This window comes from Meriones unguiculatus, chromosome 15 (genome assembly GCF_030254825.1).
Source record: "Meriones unguiculatus strain TT.TT164.6M chromosome 15, Bangor_MerUng_6.1, whole genome shotgun sequence".
Lineage (NCBI taxonomy): Eukaryota > Metazoa > Chordata > Mammalia > Rodentia > Muridae > Meriones > Meriones unguiculatus.
Window position 1 is genome coordinate 35,809,564 of NC_083362.1, and position 26,803 is coordinate 35,836,366.

Here is a 26,803-nt window from a genome sequence, read left to right on the forward strand (position 1 = left end):
TTTACCCTCAGGTAATGTCTATCTTTGTGACTTAGGTGTGTTTCTTTTATGCAGCAGATTGTTGGGTCTTGTTTACGCATCCATTCTGTTAGTCTTCATCTTATTATTGGAGAATTGAGTCCATTGATGTTGAGAGAGATCAATGACCAGTGGCTGTTAGATCCTTTAATTTTGATGTTGGCTGTGGTAATAAGTTTGTGTCCTTGGTTACTTTTTGTTTTACTGTAGTGAGCTTAATTATTTCCTGTGTTTTCTTGAAAGTAGCTAGTTTTCTCTGGTTGTAATTTTTCTTCTAATGTCTTCTGTAAGGCTGGATTTGTGTGTAGGTATTGTTCAAATTTGTTTTTGTCAATAAATATCTCATTTTCTCCTTCTATGAGGACTGAGAGTATATGGGTATAGTGGCCTGGGCTGACGTCTGTGTTCTCTTAGGGTCTGCATGATATCTGTCCAGGCCCTTCTGGCTTTCATAGTCTCTGTTGAGAAGTCAGGTGTGATGCTGATCATTTTGCCATCATGTTACTTGGCCTTTTTCCCTTGCAGCTTTTAGTATTTTTTCTTTTTCCGTATACTTGCTGTTTTGATTATTATGTGGCAGGAGGATTTTCTTTTCTGGTCTAATTTATTGGGTGTTCTGTAGGCCTCTTGTATTCTTATTGGCCTCTCCTTTAAGTTGGGGAAATTTTCTTCAATGATTTTGTTGAAAATATTTTCTGGGCCTTGGAGGAGGGAATCTTCTTTTTCCTCTATTCCTATTCTTAGGTTTTGTCTTTTCATGTTGTCTTGAATTTGTTGGACAATCTGTGTCAGGAATTTTAGGTTTTAATGTTTTCTTTGATGGATACATTGATTTCTTCCATTGTATGTTTCACACCTGAGATTCTTTCTTCCATCTCTTGTAGTCTGTTGGTTATGCTTATCTCTGTAGTTCCTGTTTTCTTTCTCTCCACAATTTCCTCCATTTGTGTTTTCTTTAGTTTTTCCAATTTTATCTTCAGATCTTGAACCATTTTGTTGATTTCCTTCACCTGTCTGACTGCATTTTCCTGTTTTTCCTTCAATTCCTTCAGCTGTTTGTTTGAACAATCCTCTGTTTCTTTTATTTCAGTGATTTAAGTATTTCCTCTCTAAAGGCCATGAACTGTTTGGCTGAAACTTCCTGTATTTCTTTACGGATGGCCACAATCCATTTGACTTTATCTTCCTCTAATTCTTTTCACATTTTATTTGTTTCCTCTATTATCCTCTTCATAAGCATAGACATTAGGACATCTTCTTGAATTTCAATTATGTTGGGGTGTCCAGGGCTGCTTGCCCCTGGATAACTGGGTTCTGGAGATGCTGTATTACTCTGTTTTTATTGGTTGAACTTTTACACTGGCCTCTACCCATTGGGCTATCTTAGGTGTTGGGTGTTCGTTTCTGGTGGTTCCTGGAATCCTGTGGTAGAGACAGTCCCCTTGGCAGGAAGATGATTTTTCCTGAAGGAAGCCTCTCAGCTTTTGGATACTATCACTGAATGGCCGGTGTTTTTCAGGAATTGCCACAGCTCACCTCAGGCATCAGACTTGAGTGGTAACTGTGATCCGTCCTATTTAGTCGAGAGGGCTCTCCTCTCACCCGGAGAAGTCCTGGAGACAGCTGCCCTGCTTTGGGGTTTCTTGCTGTAAATTCAGTGAGCTGCTGCTGTAACCTGGGTGCCCCATGGTTTGGTCTGTTTAAGTAGGGATAACTGGTTGCCCCTAGGAGCAGTATCTGGGGGTTGATCTCAGGGCTTCTGTAGGTCTGAGGATGGGGCTCTGTGCCCCTGTACCCAAGATGTAATGAGTGGCAGGTGAGCTCTGTTCTGACGCGTGCAGCTGGAGGCTAGAGTCGGCAACCTGTGGATAGCCAGAAACTTTTCCAGAGCTACGTGTCCTGAGGTAGGGCCAGGTGTTTCTCCCACCGTGGGGTTTTCTCTCAACAGGAAGGCCCAGTCTGTGCTGTTTGGGGCGGTGTGTAGAGCACGCTGGCAGGTGGTGGCTCCAAGCTGGTGACTGGGCAGGAACCTGAGACCTTTTCCCCGGGAACTTTCCCATGTGTGCTGGTGGGGTGGGGTTCTGCTCAGTACTCTCAGCTGTCTCCCTCCCTGTGGGGTTATCTCCTGACCGGGACTACCAGTCTCTGGTGCCCTGAGGTGCACAGTTCTGTCTGTGAGGATTAGTTGGTGCACAGTAGGTCTCTGGGCTTGCGGCATGTACCCGCCAGTCTATGGGACCTTTTCCAGAGATATATTGGGTAACCTTGAGTCAGTCTCCGTTTGTTTCCTTCCCTGTGGGCAGATCACAAAAGCCCCGCCACTCTAGGAACCTAGTGCTTCTGGCCTCAGTAATCACCTGTACTGACATGCACATCTCTCCTTGCATGCATGTGTGTGCACACACGTTAAAAATAATTTAAAAATTCAATTGTATTCCATATAGGTAGTATCTGCTTTTCATTCTGGAAAGAATTGCCTTTGGCAGGGGTCTTAGTAGTGCAGTGTTAGGTTAATTGTGCATCTTTTGTGTACACATATCACCTTTACAATCGAAGCTTACTCTTTAATTCCTTTTCTAAGTTCGTTCTCTTCAAACAGTGACATTGGGATGGGGACAAGATATATTTCACTAACTTAAATCAGCCTTCAGAAGGAGTGCATGTAATAATATATTCTTGATGGGTGCTTTTGCACCGTCATCAGACTGGCCAGAGTCAGAGCCTTACTTGGCACACCCAGATGCTCCAGCTCTGTGTGACCTAGATAAAAAAACATATGGAGGTGTGTGTATTTTTAGCGTATGTTAAGCTTTCAGCCTAAGGACAAGATATAGAGAAAACTTGAGGAAGTAAAAAAGATTATTGCTGTACAAGAGTAGGGTGGATGGTTTAAAACTAAGGTTTTTATTGGATATATAATAAATTTTCAGTTCCTTCTTTAATAATGGATTCTGTATTTAAAACAAATATTGCCTGGACAAGACTGGAGGTTTTGCTTGTTGGCCAAATGATAGTAAGTTTGGGCAGTGCCCCTACGTTGCCTCCCTTGGGGGGACGTGGCAGTTCATAGTAACTGCCTTTGATTCAGTGCTTCCAGGCTCGCAGCAGTGTTCACATCACAGTAAAGAAAAAGGAAAATCACATTTCTTGTTCCTGTGTTCCCCAGATTTTCTAGAACCAGTTTCTTAAGGCATTATATGTGCTGACTTCAGCAAGCCCAGCAGTGAGACAGGAAACTCATTAATCAGCAACTAAGATTTATTCATGAGGCAGCACCCTAATATAACCCAAGGTCAGCATTGCGGTGCTCACAAGCTTCATAGCTTGAGCTCAAATATAGGTGATGAAATGTTTTATATGATAGTATGGACGTACCTCAGTGCTTGTGTAGCATGTGTCCGCTCCCTTAACTTTTAACTCCAGCAGACACAAGGAAGGAAGATGGAGAGCAGAGAGGGCGAGGAAACCAAAGCAAGTCAGTTCTTCTATGCCAGGGCCAGAGAGCTGTTGCAGCTCTAAGGGGTGCACTTTCTGTGATAATAATTTCATTGTGCATCAGCTTGTCATGGTACAGTTCATTCCCATCCAGCTGCTGACGATCCCAAATCTGTTACCTACTTTTTGTTGTTTAGAATATTGTCCCTTCAGTCACCAGTGTGCCCAGTATAAAAACAGTGGCTATAGCAGCAGCAGCCAGCATTTCTTAATCATTTTAGAGGCTTACTGCACATAAAGATTCTAAGTTAGTCAGATGTGATGGTTTAATGAAAATGGTCCCCATTGGCTCATTGGGAGTGGCACTATTAGGAAGTATGGCTTTGTTAGAGAGGGTGTGGCATTGTTGGAAGAAGTGTGTCACTGGGAATGGGTTTTCAGTTTCAGAAGCCCATGCCCAGTTTTACTCTCTCTTCCTGCTGCCTGTCAATCCAGATACAGAACGCTCCTTCTCCCACACCAAGTCTGCCTGTGCCGCCATGGTTCCTGCCATAAAGATACTAGACTAAACCTCTGAACCTGTGTTCCAGTTCCAATCAAATGTTTTTTGTTTTTTTATTTGTTTGTTTGTTTTGTAAGAGTTGCTGTCATTCTAATGTGTCTTCAGAGAAATAGAAACCCTAACTTAAGACATTAGCCCTCAGAACAAGGTCATAAGGTACCATATGACCCAGCTCTTAGCACTAGGTACTTAAACAAAAGAGATAAAAACATGTCCACATAAAAACAGCACTGTTTATGACAGCATCATTCATAATGGTTCAAACTGGAAACAACCCAAATAACCATAACTTTATGAAAGAACGCATCAGACTATGTTGTGAATATTACTCAGCCACTGGAAGAGCGTGGGGTTATACACCATTCATGAGATTTCAGAATGTCATGCAATATCTTTGTAAAAATACTACATACTGTATGATTCTATTTGTATGACACTTAGTACGTAGGCAATTGATGAAGAGAACAGTGATTATTAGAGAAATTAATACAAAGTCACTGTTAATGAATATGACCTTCCTGTTTAAAGTGATAAAAGTTTCTAAAATTGTGGTGTAAATGCTATAGATATGTACACACAATATGTAATAAATGTTATTTATACCACAATAAAACTGTTCTACTTGAAGAAAGCAAAGATTGCTTGAGATTGCTTCAAGTTGCAAAGTCTGCAGTTATCAGCAGGTGCAGAGTAAGGGGACCAGTGCTGAGAACCAATGAGAACAAAGCCAGCTGTAGTTCTATCAAAGTACATTTTCCTAGAAATCTTCAATAGATAATTTCTGAGAGCAGTGGTTCTCAGCCTTCCTAATGTAGCGGCCCTTTAGTACAGTTCCTCAAGTTGTGGTGCCCCCCAACCATACAATTATTTTCATTGTTACTTCATAACTGTAATCTTGCTACTGTTATGAATCGTAATGTAAATCTGTGTTTTACACCCCTGTGAAAGGTGGTTCAACAACGGAGGGATCGGACGGAGGTTGAGAACCACTGCCTTAGTGGATCATGTGGAATCTAGTGCTGTTTTTGGTATCAGGGACTCAGCATTGAACAAGCTGAGCGTGTCATTTCCCTTTTGCTGACAAACCTGTTCTAATGATGTGCTGTCTTGCTGAGTGGTGCTCCTGACATTTCAGCTTCTCAACTGTGGAGCCTGGGAAGCCTTCACAATTCTTTCCTTCAGCACTTGGAATCAGCCCTTCATGTAACATCTCTTCATATCCTCGCCTTTTTTTTTTTCCTTCTGCTGGTATGCTGGTTCTTTTATCTCACAGTTTTAATGCCAAAGCTTACAAGGGATTTGTTTTCAAAATCAATAACTAAATGAATGAATGGGCAAACTAGACTAGAATCCTTTTGTAAATGTTTTCTTGGGCTTGTGTCCCACAGTATTTTCAAGAATGGGAAGCAGCCATACTGCAGTGGTGCAGCAAATGACACAGTTCCAAGAGATCTAAGGAAAGAGTTTGTGAATGAACTTTATTCATTTTTCATGCTCGCTGTCAAAGTTTGGCAGTGGATGAATACTGTAATAGTGGTTTGATTTGGTTTTCTTTGAGCCATGTTAATTTTAACTTCAGATCTTACCAAGTCACTCTTGCAAACATCCACATCTGATCACATTTTGTTCTTAATTAAGATTGTTTGGTTGTTGCACATAAGAAACTGTAAGTTAGTGCATGCTGTGCTGGGACATTCTTTCATAACTTTGCTCTTGTGCATCTAGCTTCACTTTCAGCCTACTCTGTACGTTTATGCTTTTGTATAGACGGCCCCATCTCTCAGCAGTGTGCTGCCTCTGCTTTTTTATAAATTTATTTAAACAGTAATTAGTAATCCCATAGCAGATCACATGACCACAAATGGTTATTGTCAAAAATGCATTTGTCAGTCACTTTACTGTTTGAGGATTTTTTTTAGATTCACTATTTTATTTATTTTTAATTAATTTGTTTTTTTAATAAATTATAGTTTATTCATTTTGTATCCCAGCTGTAGTCCCCTCTCTCATCCCCTCCCAATCCCACCCTCCCTCCCTCATCTACTCCCGTGCCCCTCCCCCAGTATACTGATAGGGGAGGTCCTTCTCCCCTTCCATTGACTCTAGCCTTTCAGGTCTCATCAGGGCTGTCTGCATTGTCTGAGGAATTTCTTAAGTCTAGAGTTGCTTCCTAAATTACTGGTTGTTTTGGCTAGAAAAAATAATTGGAATATGAAAAAATGGGTTTAAAACCAGAAAAATTGGAGTAAAAGAATTGGTTCCATGACTTACTGTCTTTTTCTTTGAGAAAGTTGGTTCCTTTGAGCTTGGTTTACTTGTCTCAAGGTAATAGCTACCAGAAATGATTGTGACAATGTCTAGTAGTTTGTGGATCAGAGGTGCCTAGCAAACAGTGACTTATTCTTTAGTTGTGACTCTCTGATGTTGTAGGCAGAACCCTGGGCATGGGTCCTGGTCCTCCCTTACACTCTGGAGCCATTCTTTGAGATTCCAGAAGAGCATGTCCCTTCCCTCCTGCTCTTAACTGTGCATAATACCAGGGGAGCATGTGCTCCTGACTGCATGGGCTCCTGGCCTTCACCGAGGACTTCTCTGACTGAATTGCTTTGTGTGCAGTTTTGTTCTCTCTCTTGTTTCCCTTTTTTGTTCCCTTCTTTTTGTTTACTCCCTACCTTGTAATAGACTTCTCAGTTTTTAACAATTTTTAGAAACATAAAATTTCCATACAGTGTACAAGTTTATTGTGTTGTCAAAGTTCTACATTGGACTAAGAAGCAAATTTATGTGGTTTTAGTAGCCATGTTTAGCAGAAGTTTAAAATCTTCTTTTTATGATTCTGGTTCTGTTTTTCTGGACAACACAGACAATGAAAGACTATCGCTGCTGGGCACTAGCTGGCAATTCTGTTGTATGTATCATTCAAAATTTGTTTTATACCTTTTCTGCAGTTCTTAATATCAAGTAGTAATGTTTACATACACACAAACACAGGAACTTACATACCTCAGGCTCCACACTGACTTGCTAGTTCTCCTTCTGCCTCCTCTTGGCCAAGGGTGTCACTATTCTGCCTCCAATGTCACCCTGTCAATCTGTGTCAGAGCCCCCGCCTGAGCCTATTGTTTAACCACCACCCAACTTACTACAGTTTGGCCCTGCTTTCCCTTTTAGATCCGTGCCCACTCTCCTAACCGTTGGATACAGTGCCACATCTTTGTTGCCACAGAGAAGAACTGCTTGCTGTAAAAGAATCTGCTATGCACAACACACTCCATCCTCTGCTGTTCACATTCCTGTGACTCCCTCCCCCTCTTCATATGTGTGTGTGGTTTTATTTATTTAATCACTCTACAGCCTGATCCCAGTCGTCCCCCCCCCTCCACCGTCCTCTCCTCTCCCACTCTCATGCCCCTCCCTCCATCCACCCTCTTCTCAGAGAAGGGGAGGCCCTTAAGGGTTACCAACCCACTCTGTTATCTCAAGTCACAGCAAGACTAACTGTCCTCTCCCACTGAGGCCTGACAAGGCTGCCCAGCTAGAGGAAAGGGATGTAAAGGCAGGCAACCCCTTCTCCCATTGTTGGGAGACCCACATGTTGACCAAGTTGCACATCTGTTACATAAGTGCAGGGGGTCTAGGTCCAGCCAATTTATGTTCTTTGGTTGGTGGTTCATTCTCTGTCAGCCCTCATGGGCCCAGGTTATTTTACTTTGTAGGTCTTGTTGTGGTGTCCTTGACCTCTCCAGCTCCCTTAATCCTTCTTCCCACTCTTCCACAAAACTCCCCTAGCTTGTCCTAATGTTTGGCTGGGGGTCTCTGCATCTGTTTTCCATCAGCTGCTGGATAAAGCCTCCCAGAAGACAGTTATACTAGGCTCCTGTCTGCAAGCATAGCCGAGTTTCGTTAACAGTGACGGGTTGGCTCTCTCTCATGGTATCCATCTGAAGTTGGGCCAATCATTGGTTGGCCGTTCCTTAATCTCTGCACCATCTTTACCCCTACACTTGTACATAAGACAGATTTTGTGTTGAACTTTTTATGAGTGAGTTGATGTCCCCCTCCCTCCACTGGAAGTCTCAGCTAGCTACAGGAGGTGGTGACTTAAGGCTGCATACCCACCTTCACCCACCCCACCCCCCACTGTTAAGGATCTTAGCTATGGTCACTCCCATAGACTCCCAGGGGCCTACTCTGTTCCAGAGATGCTCTCCCACTGAGTTCTGTTCTCTCTCCTGGTCCTCCCCATCCTCCCACCCCTGCTCTCTCCACACCTAATCCCCATCCCTGTTACCCTCCCCACCCCCTCTCCCATTCAGCTCTCTCCCTCCATCTACTTCATTTCCTCTTTTACAGGAACTTCAAGCATCCTCCCTTGTACTCTCATTGGGTTCTTTGGCTCTGTGGTTATCCTATATATTATGGCTAATGTCTGCTCATAAGTAAATACATACCATACATGTCTTTCTGGGTTTGGGTTACTTCACTGAGGATGATATTTTCTAGTTTCATCTATTTGCCTGCAAATTTCATGATGTCTTTGTTGTTGTTTTTTTTTTCCCTGTTTTCTGAGGAACAGTTTTATTGATTTCCAAAGTGACTGTACAAGTTTGCACCAGCAATAGGGGAATGTTCCCTTGCTCCATGTCTTTGACAGCATGTATCATCATTTGAGTTTCTGATATTAGCCATTCTGACAGGTGTAAGATAGACTCTTTTTTTTAATTTTAATTTTTTTCTGTTTTTAAATTTATTTTATTTTTTTTATTATTAGTTACATTTTATTAACTCTGTGTCCCAGCTGTATCTACTCCCTCTCAAACCCTCCCTCCCTCCCTCATCTCCTCCCTGCCCCTTTCCAAGTCCACTGATTGGGGAGGACCTTCTCCCCTTTCAACTGACTCTATTTTATCAGGTATCTTCAGGACTGGCTACAAAGTCCTTATCTGTGGCCTAGCAGGACTGCTCCTCCCTTGGGGGGTGGGGAGGTCAAAAAGCCTGACATTGAGTTCCTGTCAGAAATACTCCCTGTTCCCCTTACTATGGGAAACCAGTTGGTTACTGAGATACCATGGGCTTCATCCGTGCAGAGGTTCTAGGTTATATCCATACATGGTCCTTGGTTGAGTGTCAGTCTCAGAAAAGACCCCTGTGCCCAGATATATTTGGTTCTTGTGGAGCTCCTATCCTTTCTACATCATGCAAACTCCCCCTTCTTTCATATGTTTCCCTGCACTCTGCTGATATCTGCTTTGATACACTGCTAGGTAGTCTCTCAGAGGCCCTCTGCAGTAGGCTCCTGTCCTGTTACTTGTTTTCTCCTATGTCCAATGCACCTCCCATTTTTCTTTTTTCTTTTTTCAATGCAGTTTATTCAGGAACCTTGAACAATCATCTGACCCTGGGTAAAGCCAGCCCACTTTAAATAGCTTCTGGGTAGCCAACCTCAGCATGCCACGTGGGCAATGCAGATAGGTCCACATACATGGAAGCAAGCCAGATCCTCAGCCTTAGCCAAATGTGGGGTTGTTTGTGACAGAGAGCACTCACCATCGGGAAGGTGGAAGGCAGAAACCAGCTCCATCTTTCAGGCGCGGCATTACGCAGCTCTCTACAGTTCCCCCTTTTTGTTTTGGACGCATCAGGCAAGAGTAGAGGTCTGATCTCTGATATTAGAAATAAATTGGGACTTTGTACTGATGTTCATTTAGGTGTCATCCACCCAAAGAGCATCAGACCCGTCTAATACCTTTTTCTCAAAGGCGGGACCTGGGGCATCAACCCGCATGCAATCAGACATGCTCTTCTCTGGGTCCAAAGCGGCTGACCCTGAGTGCAGTGTTTAGCCTCGCATCCTGAGCGTAACATTTTGGCTTTTTATGGTAGCCAACCATGCTTGGGGAGACTGTCCTGCTTCAATGGCTGTAAAGGCCTGAATGGTCATGGCTGCATTACGCTGTTGTGAGACTCTAATCTTGAATATATACCACAGGTAAACCAAGGTGACCAACACCAGAAGGCCTGCTAACGCTCCCATGCCCGCCCATTCCTTCAGATGATTCATGGCTGCAGCAATCCCTGATGATAATCCTGTGGCTAGTCCTGCATCCACTCTGGTAAAATTTACCGTGACAATGGCCACTCTCAGCTGCTCCATCGTAGTATCGAATTCTCCAGTCCAATTACCTAAAATATAGCTAGACGATTGTTTAGACAGATTTGCAGCACAGGGAAAATTCTCATGTTGTATGCTAGTGACTCAAAGTCCAGCATACTTTCATTGACAGCCAAGTTGAGCGATTTGCCATAGGGTATCAATTTGCTCCTAAACGAGGTCAATCCTCTGATTGAACATCATCAAACCTCCTTTTAGTTGAGCATTAATTCCTTTTTGTACATCTAAGGCATGAGCTACATTGGCTAAAAGGTTATTCAGGGTCTGAGCAGTCTGCCCAGTATGACTCATGGCTAATGCCGTGGTGGTAGCTCCAACAGCCGCCAATGAGATGGCAGTAACAATGGCAGCTGTAATTCCAAGATCCCTTTTCTGTCTGAAGAGAGTCATAGCGTGAGGGCATCAATGGGCACAGACACCCAGCGAGGCATGCGAGTAACCAGCTAGTAAATTTACTAGCATTACAGCATTGGGCAAAAAAGCAAGTATCATTACCACAATTACTTGGCTCTATCTGGCTAATAATGAATAAAAATGGGGGATATAAACAAACAGGTGTGGGCTTATAGGAAATATTATGAGAAGCCTTAACCCCCTCGTTGGAACATCCTGCATCAGTTCTAGAACTAGCAGTGGTGGTGTCCGAGGTCTGAGTAGGTTCAGGAGACCATTGCCCCCAGGGGCGAGACGTGCTCCATGTAAATTGACTAACTCCATGTTTCCCTCCACTTTTGAAAGTCATTTAAGGTTCTTAAATTATTTTTTCCCTTTTTTTTTTAATTTTTCATCAATTACACTTTATTCATTCTGCATCCCCCCATAAGCCCCTCCCTCCCCTCCCAATCCCACCCTCCTTCCTCCCTCTGCATGCATGCCACTCCCCAAGTCCACTGAAAGGGGAGGTTCTCCTCTCCTTTCTGATCTTAGTCCATCAGTTCACATCAAAAGTGGCTGTATTGTCCTCTACTATGGCCTGGTAAGGCTGCTCCCCCTCAGGAGGAGGTGACTAAAGAGCAGGCCAGTCAGTTCATGTCAGAGGCAGCCCCTCTTCACATTACTATGTAACCCAATTGGACTCTGAACTGCCCTGGGCTACATCTGTGCAGGGGTTCTGGGTTATCTCTATGAATAGTCCTTGGTTGGAGTATGAGTCTCTGGGAAGTTCCCTGTGTTCAAATTTTCTTGTTCTGTTGCTCTCCTTGTGGAGACCCTGTCCTCTCCAGCTCTTACTATTTCCCAGTTCTTACCTAAAATTCCATTCACTCTGCCCAACAGTTGCCCATCAGGCTCAGCATCTGCTTTGATAGTCTGTAGGGCAGAGGCTTTCAGAGGCCCTCTGTGGTAGGTTCCTAGGTTGTTTCCTGTTTTCTTCTTCTTCTTCTGATGTCCATCCTCTTTGCCTTTCCGGATGGGGATTGGACATTTTAGTTAGGGTCCTCTCTCTTGCTTAGTTTCTTTAGATGCACAGGTTTTAGTGGGTTTGTCCTATGTTGTATGTCTATGTGAGTGAGTATATACCATGTGTGTCTTTTTGCTTCTGGGACAACTCACTCAGGATGATCCTTTTCAGATCCCACCATTTACCTGCAAATTTCATGATTTCCTTATTTTTCATTGCTGAGTAATATTCCATTGTGTAGATGTACCACATTTTCTGCATCCATTCTTCAGTTGAGGAGCATCTGGGTTGTTTCCAGCTTCTGGCTATTACAAATAAAGCTGCTACAAACATGGTTGAGCAAATTTCCTTTTTGTGTGCTTGAGCCTCTTGGATATATGCCTAGGAGTGATATGGCTGGATCTTGGGGAAACACTATTCCTAGTTGTCTGAGAAAACACCAAATTGATTTCCAGAGTGGTTGTACCAGTTTACATTCCCACCAGCAGTGGAGAAGGGTTCCTCTTTCTCCACAACCTCTCCAGCATGTGTTTTCACTTGAGTTTTTGATCTTGGCCATTCTCATGGGTATAAGGTGAAATCTCAGGGTTGTTTTGATTTGCATTTCCCTAATGGCTAGTGAGGTTGAGCATTTCTTTAAGTGCTTCTCTGCCATTCGGTATTCCTCTACAGAGAATTTTCTGTTTAGCTCGATTCCCCATTTTTTAAGTGGGTCACTTGGTTTGCTACTTTTCAGCTTCTTTAGTTCTTTATATATACTTGATATGAGTCCTCTGTCAGATAAAGGGTTGGTGAAGATTCTTTCCCAATCTGTAGGAGGTCGCTTTGTTTTGATGATGGTGTCCTTTGTTTTGCAGAAGCTTTTCAGTTTCATGAGGTCCCATTTATTGATTGTTGCTCTTAGAGCCTGTGCTGTTGGAGTTCTGTTCAGGAAGTTTTCCCCTGTACCAATGAGTTCTAGGGTATTCTCCACTTTTATTTCAAGCCGATTTAATGTGTCTGGTTTTATGTTGAGGTCTTTGATCCACTTGGACTTCAGTTTTGTGCTGGGTGATAAGTATGGATCTATTTTCATTTTTCTACATGTAGACATCCAGTTGGACCAGCACCATTTGTTGAAGATGCTATCTTTTTTCCATTGTATGGTTTTGGCATCTTTGTCAAAGATCAGGTGTCCATAAGTGTGTGAGTTTATTTCTGGGTCCTGTGTTCGGTTCCATTGATCCACCATTCTGTTTCTATGCCAGTACCATGCAGTTTTTAAAACTGTTGCTCTATAGTACAACTTAAGATCAGGGATGGAGATACCTCCAGAAGATCTTTTATTGTAGAGGATTGTTTTAGCAATTCTGGGTTTCTTGTTATTCCATATGAAGTTGAGAATTTTTCTTTCCAGGTCTGTAAAGAATTGTGTTGGTAATTTGATGGGCATTGCATTGAATCTGTAGATTGCTTTTGGTAAGATGGCCATTTTTACTATGTTAATCCTACCAAGCCATGAGCATGGGAGATCTTTCCATCTTCTCATATCTTCTTCTAGTTCTTTCTTCAGAGATTTGAAATTTTTTTCATACAAGTCTTTGACTTCCTTGGTTAGGGTTACTCCGAGGTACCTTATGTCATTTGTGGCTATTGTGAAGGGTGTTGTTTCCCTAATTTCTTTCTCAGCCCTTTTATCTTTTGAATACAGGAGGGCTACTGATTTTTTTGAGTTAATTTTGTATCCGGCCACTTTGCTGAAGGTGTTTATCAGCTGTAGGAGTTCCCTGGTAGAGTTTTTGGGGTCACTCACGTATACTATCATATCATCTGCAAATAGTGATAATTTGACTTCTTCCTTTCCAATTTGTATCCCCTTGATCTCCTTCAACTGTCTTATTGCTCTAGCAAGGACTTCCAGCACTATGTTGAAGAGATATGGAGAGAGTGGGCAGCCTTGTCTTGTCCCTGATTTCAGTGGGATTGCTTTAAGTTTCTCTCCGTTGACTTTGATGTTGGCTATAGGTTTGCTGTATATCGCCTTTACTATGTTTAGATATGTGCCTTGTATCCCTGATCTCTCCAATACTTTAAACATGAATGGATGTTGGATTTTGTCAAAGGCTTTTTCAGCATCTAGGGAGATTATCATGTGGTTTTTCTCTTTCAATTTGTTAATATGGTGGATCACATTGTTGGATTTCCGTATATTGAACCATCCCTGCATACCTGGGATGAAGCCTACTTGGTCATGGTGGATGATATCTTTGATGTGTTCTTGTATTCGGTTTGTGAGTATTTTGTTGAGTATTTTTGCATCAATGTTCATAAGGGAGATTGGCCTGAAATTCTCTTTCTTTGTTGAGTCTTTGTGATGTTTAGGTACCAAGGTGACTGTGGCTTCATAGAATGAGTTTGGTAATGTTCCTTCTGTTTCTATTTTGTGGAATAGTTTGACGAGAATTGGTGTTTGCTCTTCTTTGAATGTCTGGTAGAATTCTGCGCTGAAACCATCAGGTCCTGGGCTTTTTTTGGATGGGAGACTTTCGATGACTGCTTCTATTTCCTTGGGGGATATAGGACTATTTAATTGATTTACCTGGTCCTGATTTAGCTTTGGTAAGTGGAATCGATCAAGAAAATTGTCCATTTCATTTAAATTTTCAAATTTTGTTTCGTATAGACTTTTGAAGTAAGTCCTAATGATTGCTTGGATTTCCTTAGTGTCTGTAGTTATGTCCCCCTTTTCATTTCTGATTTTGTTGATTTGGATGGTGTCTCGCTGCCTTTTAGTTAGCTTGGCTAAAGGTTTGTCTATCTTGTTGATTTTCTCAAAGAACAAGCTCTTGGTTTCATTGATTCTTTGAATTGTTTTATTTGTTTCTAATTGATTGATTTGAGCCCTGAGTTTGATTATTTCCAGCCGTCTGCTCCTTCTTGGTGTGTCTGCTTCTTCTTTTTCTAGGGTTTTTAAGTGAGCCATTAAGTTGCTTGAATGTGCTGTCTCAAATTTCTTCTCGAAGGCACTTAGTGCTATGAACTTTCCTCTTAGCACTGCTTTCATTGTGTCCCACAAGTTTGGGTATGTTGTGTCTTCATTTTCCTTGAGTTCTAGGAAGATTTTAATTTCTTTCTTTATTTCTTCCTTGACCCAGCTGTCTTTTAGTAGCAAGTTGTTCAGTTTCCATGTATGTGTAGGCTTTTTGCTATTTCTGTTGTTACTGAGGTCCAGCTTTATTCCATGGTGATTCGACAGGATACAAGAGATTATTTCAATCTTCCTGTATTTGTTGAGGCTTGCTTTGTGACCAACTATGTGGTCTATTTTGGAGAAGGTTCCATGAGGTGCTGAGAAGAAGGTAAATTCTTTTGTGTTTGGGTGTAAGGTTCTGTAAATGTCTGTTAGGTCCATTTGATTCATGACCTCTGTTAGAGATATTGTTTCTTTGTTTAATTTCTGTTTTGTTGACCTGTCCTTTGTTGAGAGTGGGGTGTTGAAGTCTCCCACTATTAGTGTGCCGGGATATGTATGTGGTTTAAGTTTTATCAATGTTTCTTTCACAAATGTGGGTGCCCTTGTATTTGGGGCATAGATGTTCAGGATTGTGATGTCTTCCTGGTGGAATTTTCCCTTGATGAGTATGAAGTGTCCTTCCCCATCTCTTTTGATTAATTTTGGTTGAAAGACTATTTTATCAGATATTAGAATGGCTACTCCTGCTTGCTTCTTGGGTCCATTTGCTTGAAAAGCCGTCTTCCATCCCTTTACCCTCAGGTGATGTCTATCTTTGTGACTTAGGTGTATTTCTTGTATACAACAGATTGCTGGGTTTTTTTTTACGCATCCATTCTGTTTCTGTGTCTTTTTATTGGAGAATTAAGTCCGTTGATATTGAGAGAGAGTAATGACCAGTGGCTGTTAAATCCTTTGACTTTGATGTTGGCTGTGGTCGTACGGTTGTGTGCTTGGTTGCTTTTCGTTTTACTGAAGTGAGGTTATTTATTTCCTGTGTTTTCTTGAATGTAGCTAGCTTTCTTGGGTTGTATTTTCCCTTCCAGTGTCTTCTGTAATGCTGGATTTGTTTGTAGGTATTGTTGAAATTTGCTTTTGTCATTGAATATCTTGTTTTCTCCGTGTATGAGGACTGAGAGTTTTGCAGGGTATAGTAGCCTGGGCTGACATCTGTGTTCTCTTTGGGTCTGCATGATATCTGTCCAGGCCCTTCTGGCTTTCATAGTCTCTGTTGAAAATTCAGGTGTGATTCTAATGGGTTTGCCATTATATGTTACTTGGCCTTTTTCTCTTGCAGCTTTTAGTATTTTTTTTTTGTTCTGTATACTTACAATTTTGAATATTATGTGGCGGGAAGATTTTCTTCTCTGGTCTAATTTATTGGGTGTTCTATAGGCCTCTTGTATTCTTATTGGCCTCTCCTTTAAGTTGGGGAAATTTTCTTCAATGATTTTGTTGAAAATATTTTCTGGGCCTTGGAAGAGGGAATCTTCTTTTTCCTCTATTCCTATTATTCTTAGGTTTTGTTTTTTTATGTTGTCTTGAATTTCTTGGACGGTCTGTGTCAGGAATTTTTTAGATTTATCATTTTCTTTGATAGATATATCTATTTCTTCCATTGTATCTTCCACACCTGAGATTCTTTCTTCCTTTTCTTGTAGCCTATTGGTTATGCTAACCTCTGTAGTTCCTGCTTTCTTCCCTAAGTTCTTTCTCTCCACAATTTCTTCCATTTGTGTTTTTTTTAATTTTTCCAATTCTGTCTTCAGGTCTTGAGCTATTTTGTTGGTTTCCTTCCCCTGTCTGACTGTATTTTCATGTTTTTCCGTCAATTCCTTCAGCTGTTTTTTTGAACAATCCACTGTTTCTTTTATTTCATTCAGTGATTTAAGCATTTCCCCTCTAAAGGCCTCATACTTTTTGGCTTCAGCTTCTTCTATTTCTTTTCGTATTTTATTTGTTTCCTCTGTTATCATCTTCTTGAGCATAGATGTTAGGTCGTCTCCTTGAATTTCATTTATGCTGAGGTGTCTAGGGCTATTTGCCCCTGGATAACTGGGTTCTGGAGATGCCATAATGCTCTGGCTTTTGTTGGTTGAACTTTTACGCTGTCCTCTACCCATTGGGCTATCTTAGTTGTTTGAATTTAGTTTCTGGTTGTTCCTGGACTCTTGTAGTGGAGAGAATCCCTTTGGCAGGAAGATGTTTTTTCCTGAAGGAAGCCTTCCCAGCTTTTTGGGTATAGTCCCTGGATGTCCGGTGTTTTTCAGGAGTTGCTACAGCTCACCTCAGGCCTAGAGACCTGGGTGGTAACTGTGGTCCTGATTAGTCAAGAGGGCTCTCCTCTCACGGGGAGAAGTCCTGGGGGCAGCTGCCCTCCTTCTGGGTTTCTTGCTGTAAATTTAGTGATCAGCTGTGGTAATCTGTGGGGGGTGAATACTGCTCTGGTGTCTTGGGGCACTCAGTTCTGTCTGTTTGCAATCTGCAGTCTGCTAGACTTTCCCTAGGTGACCCCAGCAGCACGGTTTCTTCCTTCTCTGTGGGGTCCTCTCCGGGCAGGGGTTCCCAGTCCCTGTTGTACTGGGGCGCACAGCTTGTCTGTACCAGAGTTGAGCACAAAGCTCTCTGCGGGCGGCGGGAGCTCGGCTGTGATGGCGGCAGAGACCTTCCCGGGAGAGACTGGGTGACCTGCGATCAGACCCGCAACCCTGCTTCCCCGTGGGGTCCCCCCGCGACTGGGACTCCCAGTCTCAGGTACCCTTGTGCCCACGGATCAGCCTGGGAAAGTGGCTGGGACCCGCCTGCTTGTGGCTCCAGCCCGGAGACCCAAAGCCCGCGTTACCCTGGATTTCTTCCAGGTTCTGGCTGGGTAGCCGTGAGTGGACCCGACCGATTCCCACGCCGTGGGAACCTCCCCTCACCTGGGAAACACGATCGATGTAGTTTCAGGGCCCCAAGTTCAGTCTCCTGGTCTCTGCACACAAAGTGCTGTCCTGCTGCTCAGATGCGCTGTTTTCCCGGCGCCGCCATCTTGGCTCCCCCCCATGTCTTTGTTTTTAATAGCTGAGTAGTATTCTATTGTATAAATGTACCACACTTTCTGTATCCATTCGTTGGTTGAGGGACATCTGGGTTGTTTCCAGATTCTGGCTATTACGAGTAAAGCTACTATTAACATAGTTGAGCAAGTGTCCTTGTGGTATATTGGACATTTTTTGGGCATATGCCCAGGAGTGGTATAGCTTTCTCACCTTCTTATTGTCCCAAGAATGCTGACAGTGTTTTCATTTAGATTCTTTACGTATTTTCATCAGGTCATACAAGGGACTGGGTAAATATTTGTTGGGTGGATGCATGTTTTCTATGCTGACAATTTCTCAAGGGTTTTCAAACATAATTGGACATTGCCACCTTTGGTCTAGGCTCTCAACTGTGTCTCTTGATTTACTTATAATATACAATAGTAAAATGTGTCTGCTCACTATGCAGCATTTATTTCTGTAAGGTTCAGTTAAGTATAAATTTTCAGTTTATGAAAGATAATTGAAAAAGTCACTGTAAAGTGTATTTTGTTTTCAAAATTTGTACAACTGTTTGACTATTTACAGTAATCCTATAGCATAGCTGTCAGTCCTGGGAAGAGATGGAAAAATCTTACTAAGTGTCACATTTTAATTGTAAGTCTACTTTGAAGTATGAATTCTGTAGATTAAAGAGAGTTAGTATTTTATGGAATTGTAAAGACAAGACTGAGGGGTTGAGCAGGTTATACATTTCTTAATATACAGCTTAAAATGTAGAGCCAGGATTTGTTCTTTTAGACCATAGCTCATGAATCTCTTCTGAATGACAGAAAAGGGGGAAGATAAATGCTAACTACGCAAACACTAAGTTTTTGAGTTTAGTAATCTTAATTGTACTAAAGCACGTGTGTGTTTTCCTGTCCCTAGGCAGTCATTTGGCAGAAAAGTAGAGTAGCAGATCACAGGATGGCACTCATGTCAGTTCTGGGAACCGCTGTGATGAGCAACATGGACCCTGTTCAACACCACTGTGAAGAGTCTCAGGTACGAACCAAGAGCGGCCTTTCACAGTCTCACTCAGCAGTGAGTTGTCCCAGTTTCCTCCAAGGGTGGTAAGGATGCTTTTAAGATCAAATCCGGATGTAAGACAAACAACAAAATGTAAAGCCAGTTTCCCAGCCCGGGTCTGCTTTTTATTTACATTGATTGTTTTGAAAATTAATTTTCAATTTCTTCTTTTCTTATAATCCTGTATTTTATTCTCATCATCAGTGCCTTCTGTTTGTCTTTCAGCTTTAGAGAGTGCCATTTGACTCTGTGTACTGCTTGGTGATGCTTTGATAATTTCATCAGCTTGTTTCTGTGTGTGTGTGTATGTGTGTACAAACCATACATATATACATAGATATAATACACATACCTTTTTCTGGGCACTGAACCTAGAGTCTGGTATATGCAATGCAGTCACCATTACACTGAACTATGTTCCAAGTCTCCTTTGCCCCTTTGGCAGCCTTTATTTTTCAGTCATGTCTTGCTAAGTTGCCCAGGGTAGGTTTGACTGTAAGAGTTCAGACTTACAGTCCTCTACCTTGTTGTTTGTTTGTTTGTTTGTTTGTTTTTAAGAGCAGGGATTGTAGGCTTGGGCTGCCACTACTTTAGATGCAGCTTTTTTACATTCTTTAGATGTAGTTTTCTTTTTCAGTGCTTAGGGTCTAACCAAGCCCCTCACACCAGTGGCAGGCCTTCTGCTACATTTCCTCTTTAAGGACCCAGTATTTTCTCTTATGCCACACTAATGAGAATATTTCTATGGTCTCCTTTCTTATATTCCCTTCAGTTGCTCAAAATTCAGTTTGGTTTTTTTCCCCTTTATGTTTTATGTGGTCTACCTCATAAACTCCTGCCTTTCATAAAAGGTTCTGAAAGTCAGGGAGCTTGTCTTTTTATTTATTCATTCTTGATTTCTTAGCTGCTTTCTAAATAGCTTATACTGGCCTTGAATTCAGAACCTCTTTGGCCTTTTTGGCTGGAACACAGGGATCTGTTATCAGAACGCTGAGGACAGTGATCTGGATGTTTGTTGTGTGGATGGAACAGTTAATATGTCAGTTTGTCATTAACACATGAGGTATTTTTCTTTCTATCTGAAAATTCTCAGGACCTTTCTTTCATCTTTTGTTTCTTTACTTTGAAACAAGAGTCTCAGTATGTAGCCTAGCTTTTCTTGTACCTACAGTCCTTCCATCACATTCAAGTGTGCTGGTCGGCTTTGTTGTAAACTTTATGTCTATAACCTTTATTATCATAATAAACAAAGATGAAAAAATCTGTGGAGTTTCTTTTGGCTTTTTTACTTGTTTGTTTTTGCCATATCCATATTTATTTTTTTAAATCTTTTTTATTGTTTGAAATGTCATACATTTACACAATGAATCCTAGTTGTTTTTTTACCTCTCATTCCCCTTCTCATCACCCCAACCCTGTCACACTGAGACCCAACAAATCCTTCTTATTTCTGTGTCTTATTTCGATTTGTGACCCACTGTGTTTATAGTTCAAGTTTCTTGCCAAAGTGTGGATGGAAGCAAAGGCTCATCATGCTACATATAAAAGCAAACTACATTCCCTCCCCATATAATAGTAGATGTAGCGGTAGCCAGTAGTTGTTCAACAGGTCATCCATGATAACCTGTTCAGGGCCCCACAGAGCTACAGTGAATTTCTGAGTACAAAAGCTGTGTCACATCCTTTGCTCATCTTTTTTGCTGTTCACCTGCTCATTCTCTGGCTCTGACATTCTTTTGCCTCCTCTTGTGCAGTGCCCCTTGAGCCTTGGAGGGGTTAATACAGTGGTTTCCTTTAGGGCCAAACACTTTACCATCACTTATTCTTGTTATTTTTATGGATCTATACATTAGATACCCCACTGTAATAAGCTTCTCTGATGAAGTCTAGATGCATCACAGTCCAGGAGAATAAACAGTATTAGAAGGCAGTTTGACCTTTTAACAAAGCTGTAGTAATAGTCAGTTACCTCCCAAAGCCTATGATTTCCCAATAAAGGGCCCTGAGCAGGTTTACAGAGCCAGGCATGAGTTTCCTTGTGCCGACAGGCCTCAAATACAATCACAGAGTGGTTGCTTGCCTCAATTCCAATCAGACCAGCATAGCACTAGAAGCTGCATCTTACCTCTGAGGTTATTGTAGCTAATAGTATTCACAGCTTGGTAAAACTGTTAATAATACTCCCACCTCAGCCTGTGTAGCAGTTCTGGCACTGTGGCAGCTAGACAGTAGGGAAGAAACTTGCAGATCAGCTCCAATTTTTTTTTTTTTTTATCCTGTGACCATAGTTTGCAGTCTTCAGCAGTCTTTGTTTGGGTGCCTCTGAGGCTTCTCTGGCCAAGCTCTAGTAGTGGGGTGTCTCCTACCTAGCACTGCTATCTTAGTGTAATGACACATGGCTTCTGGGAGAGCATCATCCATGTCCATGGAGGTTTTTTCCTTTCAAAGGTTTTTGTTGTTATTGTTTTAGATTATATGTTTCAAGAAGAAAATAGAACCATTGACTTTTTTATATTCTCTTAATTTTTCCCCCTCTTACCACCTCTTTTTCCCTAACCTCCCACCTCTTCCCCCATTTGTTTTATAAGGGTAATTTATGTTTCATTATTGTGCCAAGGACCTAATGTAGATGCTTTCACTCTGAAGACCCACATCGTTTTCCTTAGCTGTGGGGCATAAACTTCGATCCACTTTCAGTCTCTCTTTCTGTCTCTTCTCTATCAGGCCCTCTTACTTTTCTCAGTGTTTCCCTCCTTCTATATGTTCTAAGTAGATCTCACTATGTTTTTAAACTTTTCTATTGATTACTTTACTTAGAAAGGCAAGTTCAGTGTCCAAAAGTATTTTATGTAAATGCTATTTTGTAGCGTTTGTTGTTTCTGTGAATACAGAAGCTGGAATCTTTCTAAAGATAGCTTTTTTTTAAGTATTAGCTTTTTTTTTAAAGTATTTGCTTTTTAAACAAGTTTTATTTCATAGGAAATGAGCTTTATTTTGCTTAGAAGGTCTTGTTACTCCAAATCTCTGGCTCTTTTTCCCCCGTCATCGCTGCCGCCGCCGCCGCTGCTGCCGCCGTCATCTTCTATTTGTCTATTTGCTCTGTATGAGAAATTTAATTGGGAATATGTGTTTGTGGCTTCTGTTGACTGTCAGGTTGCCCTTGAGTGATCCTTATCTATCTGTCATCTATTTGTCCATCCATCCATCTCCATCTTGCTTCACCTGTCATCTTTCTTTCTCTTCTCTTCTTTTTTTAAATTAATTTCAAGTACAAAGTTAAATTAATTGTACTTGTTTTGATGTTTTGTTGCTGTGTACTTTCTTTAGGTAAGAGACCTTTTATCTGTGCTGTTTGCCTGATAACTGTGAGCTCTCTAGTGTTATGCTGCTTGTGGTGGGTGAGTTGGGGTGGTCAGGGTAGATCTAGGTTGCCCTGGGCTCCCTCTGTTTCCTTGGGACTTGGTTGTTTGTGTGCTTATACTCTAGATACACCAGACATCCTAATATCATCTACAGACCAACAGTGTTGCTATCACATGAAAGCTTGTTAGAATTCTGTAAAAGGCCTGTGTTCAGGTCAACTGAGGAAGATCTGTATTTTTACAGAGTCCTTAGGTGCCACACTCATGTGTGGAAAGCAGTTACCTAGACCTCCATTAGCTGTGATTAGATGTGTAACTGTGATTCACATGAGTCAGTCCTGTGGTGGATAATCTTTTTTTCACTCTGCTTTGAGATATTACCAGATCGGGGTTTACTGATTTTTTCGTTTGTTTGTTTGTTTGTTTGTTTTAATTTTTTTACTTGATTTTGGCTTTTGTTGTTGTTTTGTTTTGATTTGTTTTCCTTAGCTTTGGGAGACAGATTTATATAAAGGTTTGTGGTGCTCTATCACAGATGAGAGGCACTTTGCTTATCTTCATGGTTATCTTTGAATGGAAGAATGTATAATACTGAAGATTGTCTACTAACTTTGTAATGTCTACTTAATCACAGTCAGATAATCTCTTCTGTTCTTGTTTTGTGTCGTGCTGTTGGGTTTCTGTGTTCCCAGCCATCCATCCCCACACCACACTCTGGCTTATATATTCGACTTTAACAATATCAGAATTTTTTTGAGTGTTGGTTTCTCATCTTTGGTCAAAAACAATCCTGATTTTTTTTCTCCCCCCAACTACTACTGGCTATCACCTCTTACTTGATTCTGTCTTCCATTACTTATCCTTGAGTGTAAAATTTGCCCACCATATTTCCCTTCATGTGTTGGCCGTTAGGAACCTTGGATACAGAGCATCTACATAACTCTTCCCTTTATGACAAGGGTCTCTATATATGTTTGGTCCTGGGAAGAATCTTTGTTATGGGTAGTGGTGCCAGCCCATCCCCTACTTTGACAGCTTTTGCTAGGTATTTTCTGGTGTAATTGAAGCTCCATAAGTTGTCCTTCTTGGTATCTATCTTCTCTTCGGTATTTTTAGCTCTACTCCAAGCTAAGCAAATGTCTTACTACAACCTGATTTTTATTCCTCAAATATTGTATTTTTTCAGAACTTGGAATTTATTTTCAGTTTTTCTAAACTTTATTCATAGCTATCTGTGCTTGCTTACTTACTTTCTGATTTGATTGGTGCTATTTATTTGGTTTAAATTCCATGTTACAATACTTAATTCCATAGTCATAATCATGGAGTTCTATCATTTTTATTTTTTGAGACAGTTTAATTTTCTGCAATTTTATATGGCTTGCAACTGTAATTTGCAAGGTCATGGATGACAGTTTGCTAGTGTTTAGCTTGCTTTCCACACTTATGGTCCCTTTCTGCAGTCCAGCATCTACCTCTTCCCTAGTCCAAGCTTGAAACCATTAGTGCTTGCATTAGTGTTACATTAGTGCTTCGTGCCTCTCGTCTTGCCCAGACTTCCAGACTCCTCCTCGACTCTACTGTGGCCTAGCCTTGCCCTTGGCTCTGTTCTTTCCTGTGACCCTGGCAAACCGCTGAACACTGTGGTCACAATATGTAAGTCATTTTGTCTTCTTCCAGGGAGGTGTTATATGAGCTTCATTTTTCCAAGTGGAAAGACTGATTTCAATCTTCTGCTAGATTTTACTTTCCAAATGAGGCTTTCTGTTTCTGGTACTAACACATGTACTAACTTCCTTCGGCCGTTACTTCCCATTATGTAGTTTGCAGATACAGCTTTGTATTTGACCTTTGCCTGCCTTTTATGTTATTAGCTCTTAAAATTACTTTAAGCCTTGTTTTTTTTTAATTTTTATTTTTTCTTATCAGTTACATTTTATTAACTCTGTATCCCATCTGTATCCCACTCCCTAAGCTTTGGTTTTTATCACCCCTCTGTATTTTGCATTTAGGAGAAGGGATTTCCATATGAACTTGTTTCACTAACTTGACCAGAGTATTTAAATGACTACTTTTGTGTGCATTATGTTATTTGGATATGCATATTACTGTAAAAAGAGAAAGAAAAGAGTTAGTAGATCAGTCAGACTCCCATTATTGTAATTAAGGTAAAGAATAGATTTGTCTGATAGACCATGACTGTCTAGTATGGTAAGGAATACAGAAGTTGACAGCTGGACAGTGGGGTAAAGTGAGATGAAATATCTTACAACATTATAATGTGGTGAACTCACTTTTGTGACAGCTAGTTGATGCAACAAATAACTATAACATTGCTATCTTAGTACCTACCAGTTGTGGTTAGCTGTTGGAAGTAGGGATGAGAGTAAAATTATCCAGATTAGCTACAGAGCAAAAATGGGCCTAAAGATGGAATTTAGGAGGACCGTGATCATCCTTAAAGGATAAAGTTAAAGGTGAGAACAGAACTTATTATACTGAAGAGGACGTGTCACAAAAGCAGCAGAAAGTCCAGAGGGATATGGAAATAAGTTCATTCAGCAGGGTGCTTCTTAAAGAAGTTGTCATTGATAGCAGTCCTGCATAAAAAATAAAAATAAAAAAATAAAAAGCTTGCATCACTTATTGAGAGAGAAGGCAGCTTATTGGGTGTTTGTTGTATTTGAGACAGGGTCTCAGTACATAGTTCTATCTGGCTTGGAACGTGCTACCTTGCTGTGTAAATCAGGCTGGGTGCAAAACTATGCCCTCTCACATGTTGGGTTAAAGGTGTCACACTGTGCTAGGCAAAGACACTCATTTATAGAGGAGGCTGGAGGAGAGGCAAGATCTCTACTTGAGAAGCAGCTAAAAGGGTGAAATTTGTTGTGTTTTGGGGAATTTTTATTTTTAGGTTGAAGTACAGAACCTCATATACTCTAGCACACTTTGTTTTCTTGAACTGATTTGGGTTTGTTGTTTTTCTATGAAGTAGACTGATCTTTTTAGTTTATATAGCATTATATGCACTGTGGCTACTCAACTCTTACATGTAACATTAACGTGGTTTGTTAATATTTAAGATTATCTTCATTTTTAAACTCAGTGTCTAGAAGTAATAGTAGTTACACAGTGTCAACCAAAGTGCTGTGAAGGAGAATCACTGGTCTTGTATTGTACTTCTTTTTCTTCATTCTTTTCCTATTTAGGGTACAGAGGGGAATTTTCTTCTCTCCTTTCCTTTCCTTTCCTCCTCTGTGTCTTTTCTGTAATCCACACACTCAGTAAGTCCTCCAGAGGCTAAACAGACTCTCCTGGTGCCCAGCCGGAGCTGTAGGAAGAGTCTCATGTTACCTGGTAAATTATACAACCATTTATAAATGCTGTGAAGTTTTACAGTTAATTAAGTGGTATCATCTTGTGATGGGTTATCCAGATTTATTAATTTATTTTTTAAAATTGGTACAGATTGGCACTGTGACAGTAATGCACTTAGTGTTCTAAAATTGGTGCTGCTTCTCCTTAAGCACTTACTGCAAGTCCAGGGATAGCCATAGACATAGGTGATAGCCTACAGGCATGGTTTTTGCAAGTGTCATGGTTGCTGCTTGACTATAAATAGCACCTTACTGACATATTTGCTTTCCTTAAACTAAGCTGAATGGTTACCATCGAGAGTTGCACATTGGGTTCATAACACATGTAGTTTGATTTACATCAGGTAAGATTATTCTCCTGAATACACATATCACACACACACACACACACACACACACACACACACACACACGTACATACCATGAATTGAACGGGACAAAAAGGGGACAATGAAAGAAATCCGTAACCGTTTTCTATGCTGTGTTAAATTAGCTCAAGGTAGAAGCAGATGCATATTCTCTGCCTTCTATCCCTTAAATCACTATTTCCTTCTGGTCAGTTTTTCTAGTACCCTTCAGTTTTTTCCTTCTCTTGATATATTTGTAGACTAGAGAAAGATATGGTATGTGCATAATCATATATTTTTTTGTAGTGAAGTTCTATAAGCAGTCATGAAGCTAACATATAGTGTAAAACCAGTATTTAGCCAGGAAGGACTTAAGTCAAAGTAAAGATTTTTTTTTTTTTTTCTTAAACACAGCAATGAAAAACTAATACAGCCAAGAACCATGCATGGACTGGATGTAGGCCCCACTACAAAAAAGTAGCCAATGGATAGCTTGGGCTTTGTGTGGGTACCCTAGTAAGGATAGCAGATTCTGTCTCTGACATGGTCTCTGATGCTTGCTTTTTTTGATCATTTTCCCTGGTGGGGCTGCCTTGCGAGGCCACAGGAGAGGATGTGCTCAGTCCTGATGCAACTTGATTGGCTGGGGTAGGTTGGTGGGGGGCTCCCCTTTTCTGAAAAGTAGGGGAGGGACGATAGAGGGAAAAAAGAGGGAGGGTGGGACCAGGAGAAGAGAAGAGAGGAGCCTATGATCAGGATGTAAAGTGAATGAATGGAGAGAGAGAGAATTTGTGAAACATTAAAAAAAGAAAAACCAGTACAATTAGCTTCATTTGTATTCAGAACAAAGAAACAGCTGCTTTTCATGGAAAATAATAGTTGAAGAGAAAAAGACAAACAGCCATTGAGTAGGGGTGAAGTCACTAAATGAGGAAAGAAATTTTAAAACAAAAGTGGTAAGGGTGTTTATCCTGTGACGGTTAAAAATGTGAAACGAGGACCATTCATAAGACTTTTTTTTTTTTTTTTTTTTTTTTTTTTACTGATT

The 26,803-nt window shown here is 41.0% G+C and overlaps 1 protein-coding gene across 3 annotated transcripts in view; it reads left to right on the forward strand.

The window, feature by feature from the left end:
* Pms1 (PMS1 homolog 1, mismatch repair system component) overlaps positions 1 to 26,803 on the forward strand; it is a 103,929-nt gene that overhangs the window by 55,101 nt on the left and 22,025 nt on the right. For all 3 annotated transcript variants that reach the window (XM_021644118.2, XM_060368334.1, XM_060368335.1), the window contains one exon: positions 18,529 to 18,645. In XM_021644118.2, coding sequence (XP_021499793.2) covers positions 18,529 to 18,645 — 117 coding nt within the window. The remainder of the gene's footprint in view (positions 1 to 18,528; positions 18,646 to 26,803) is intronic.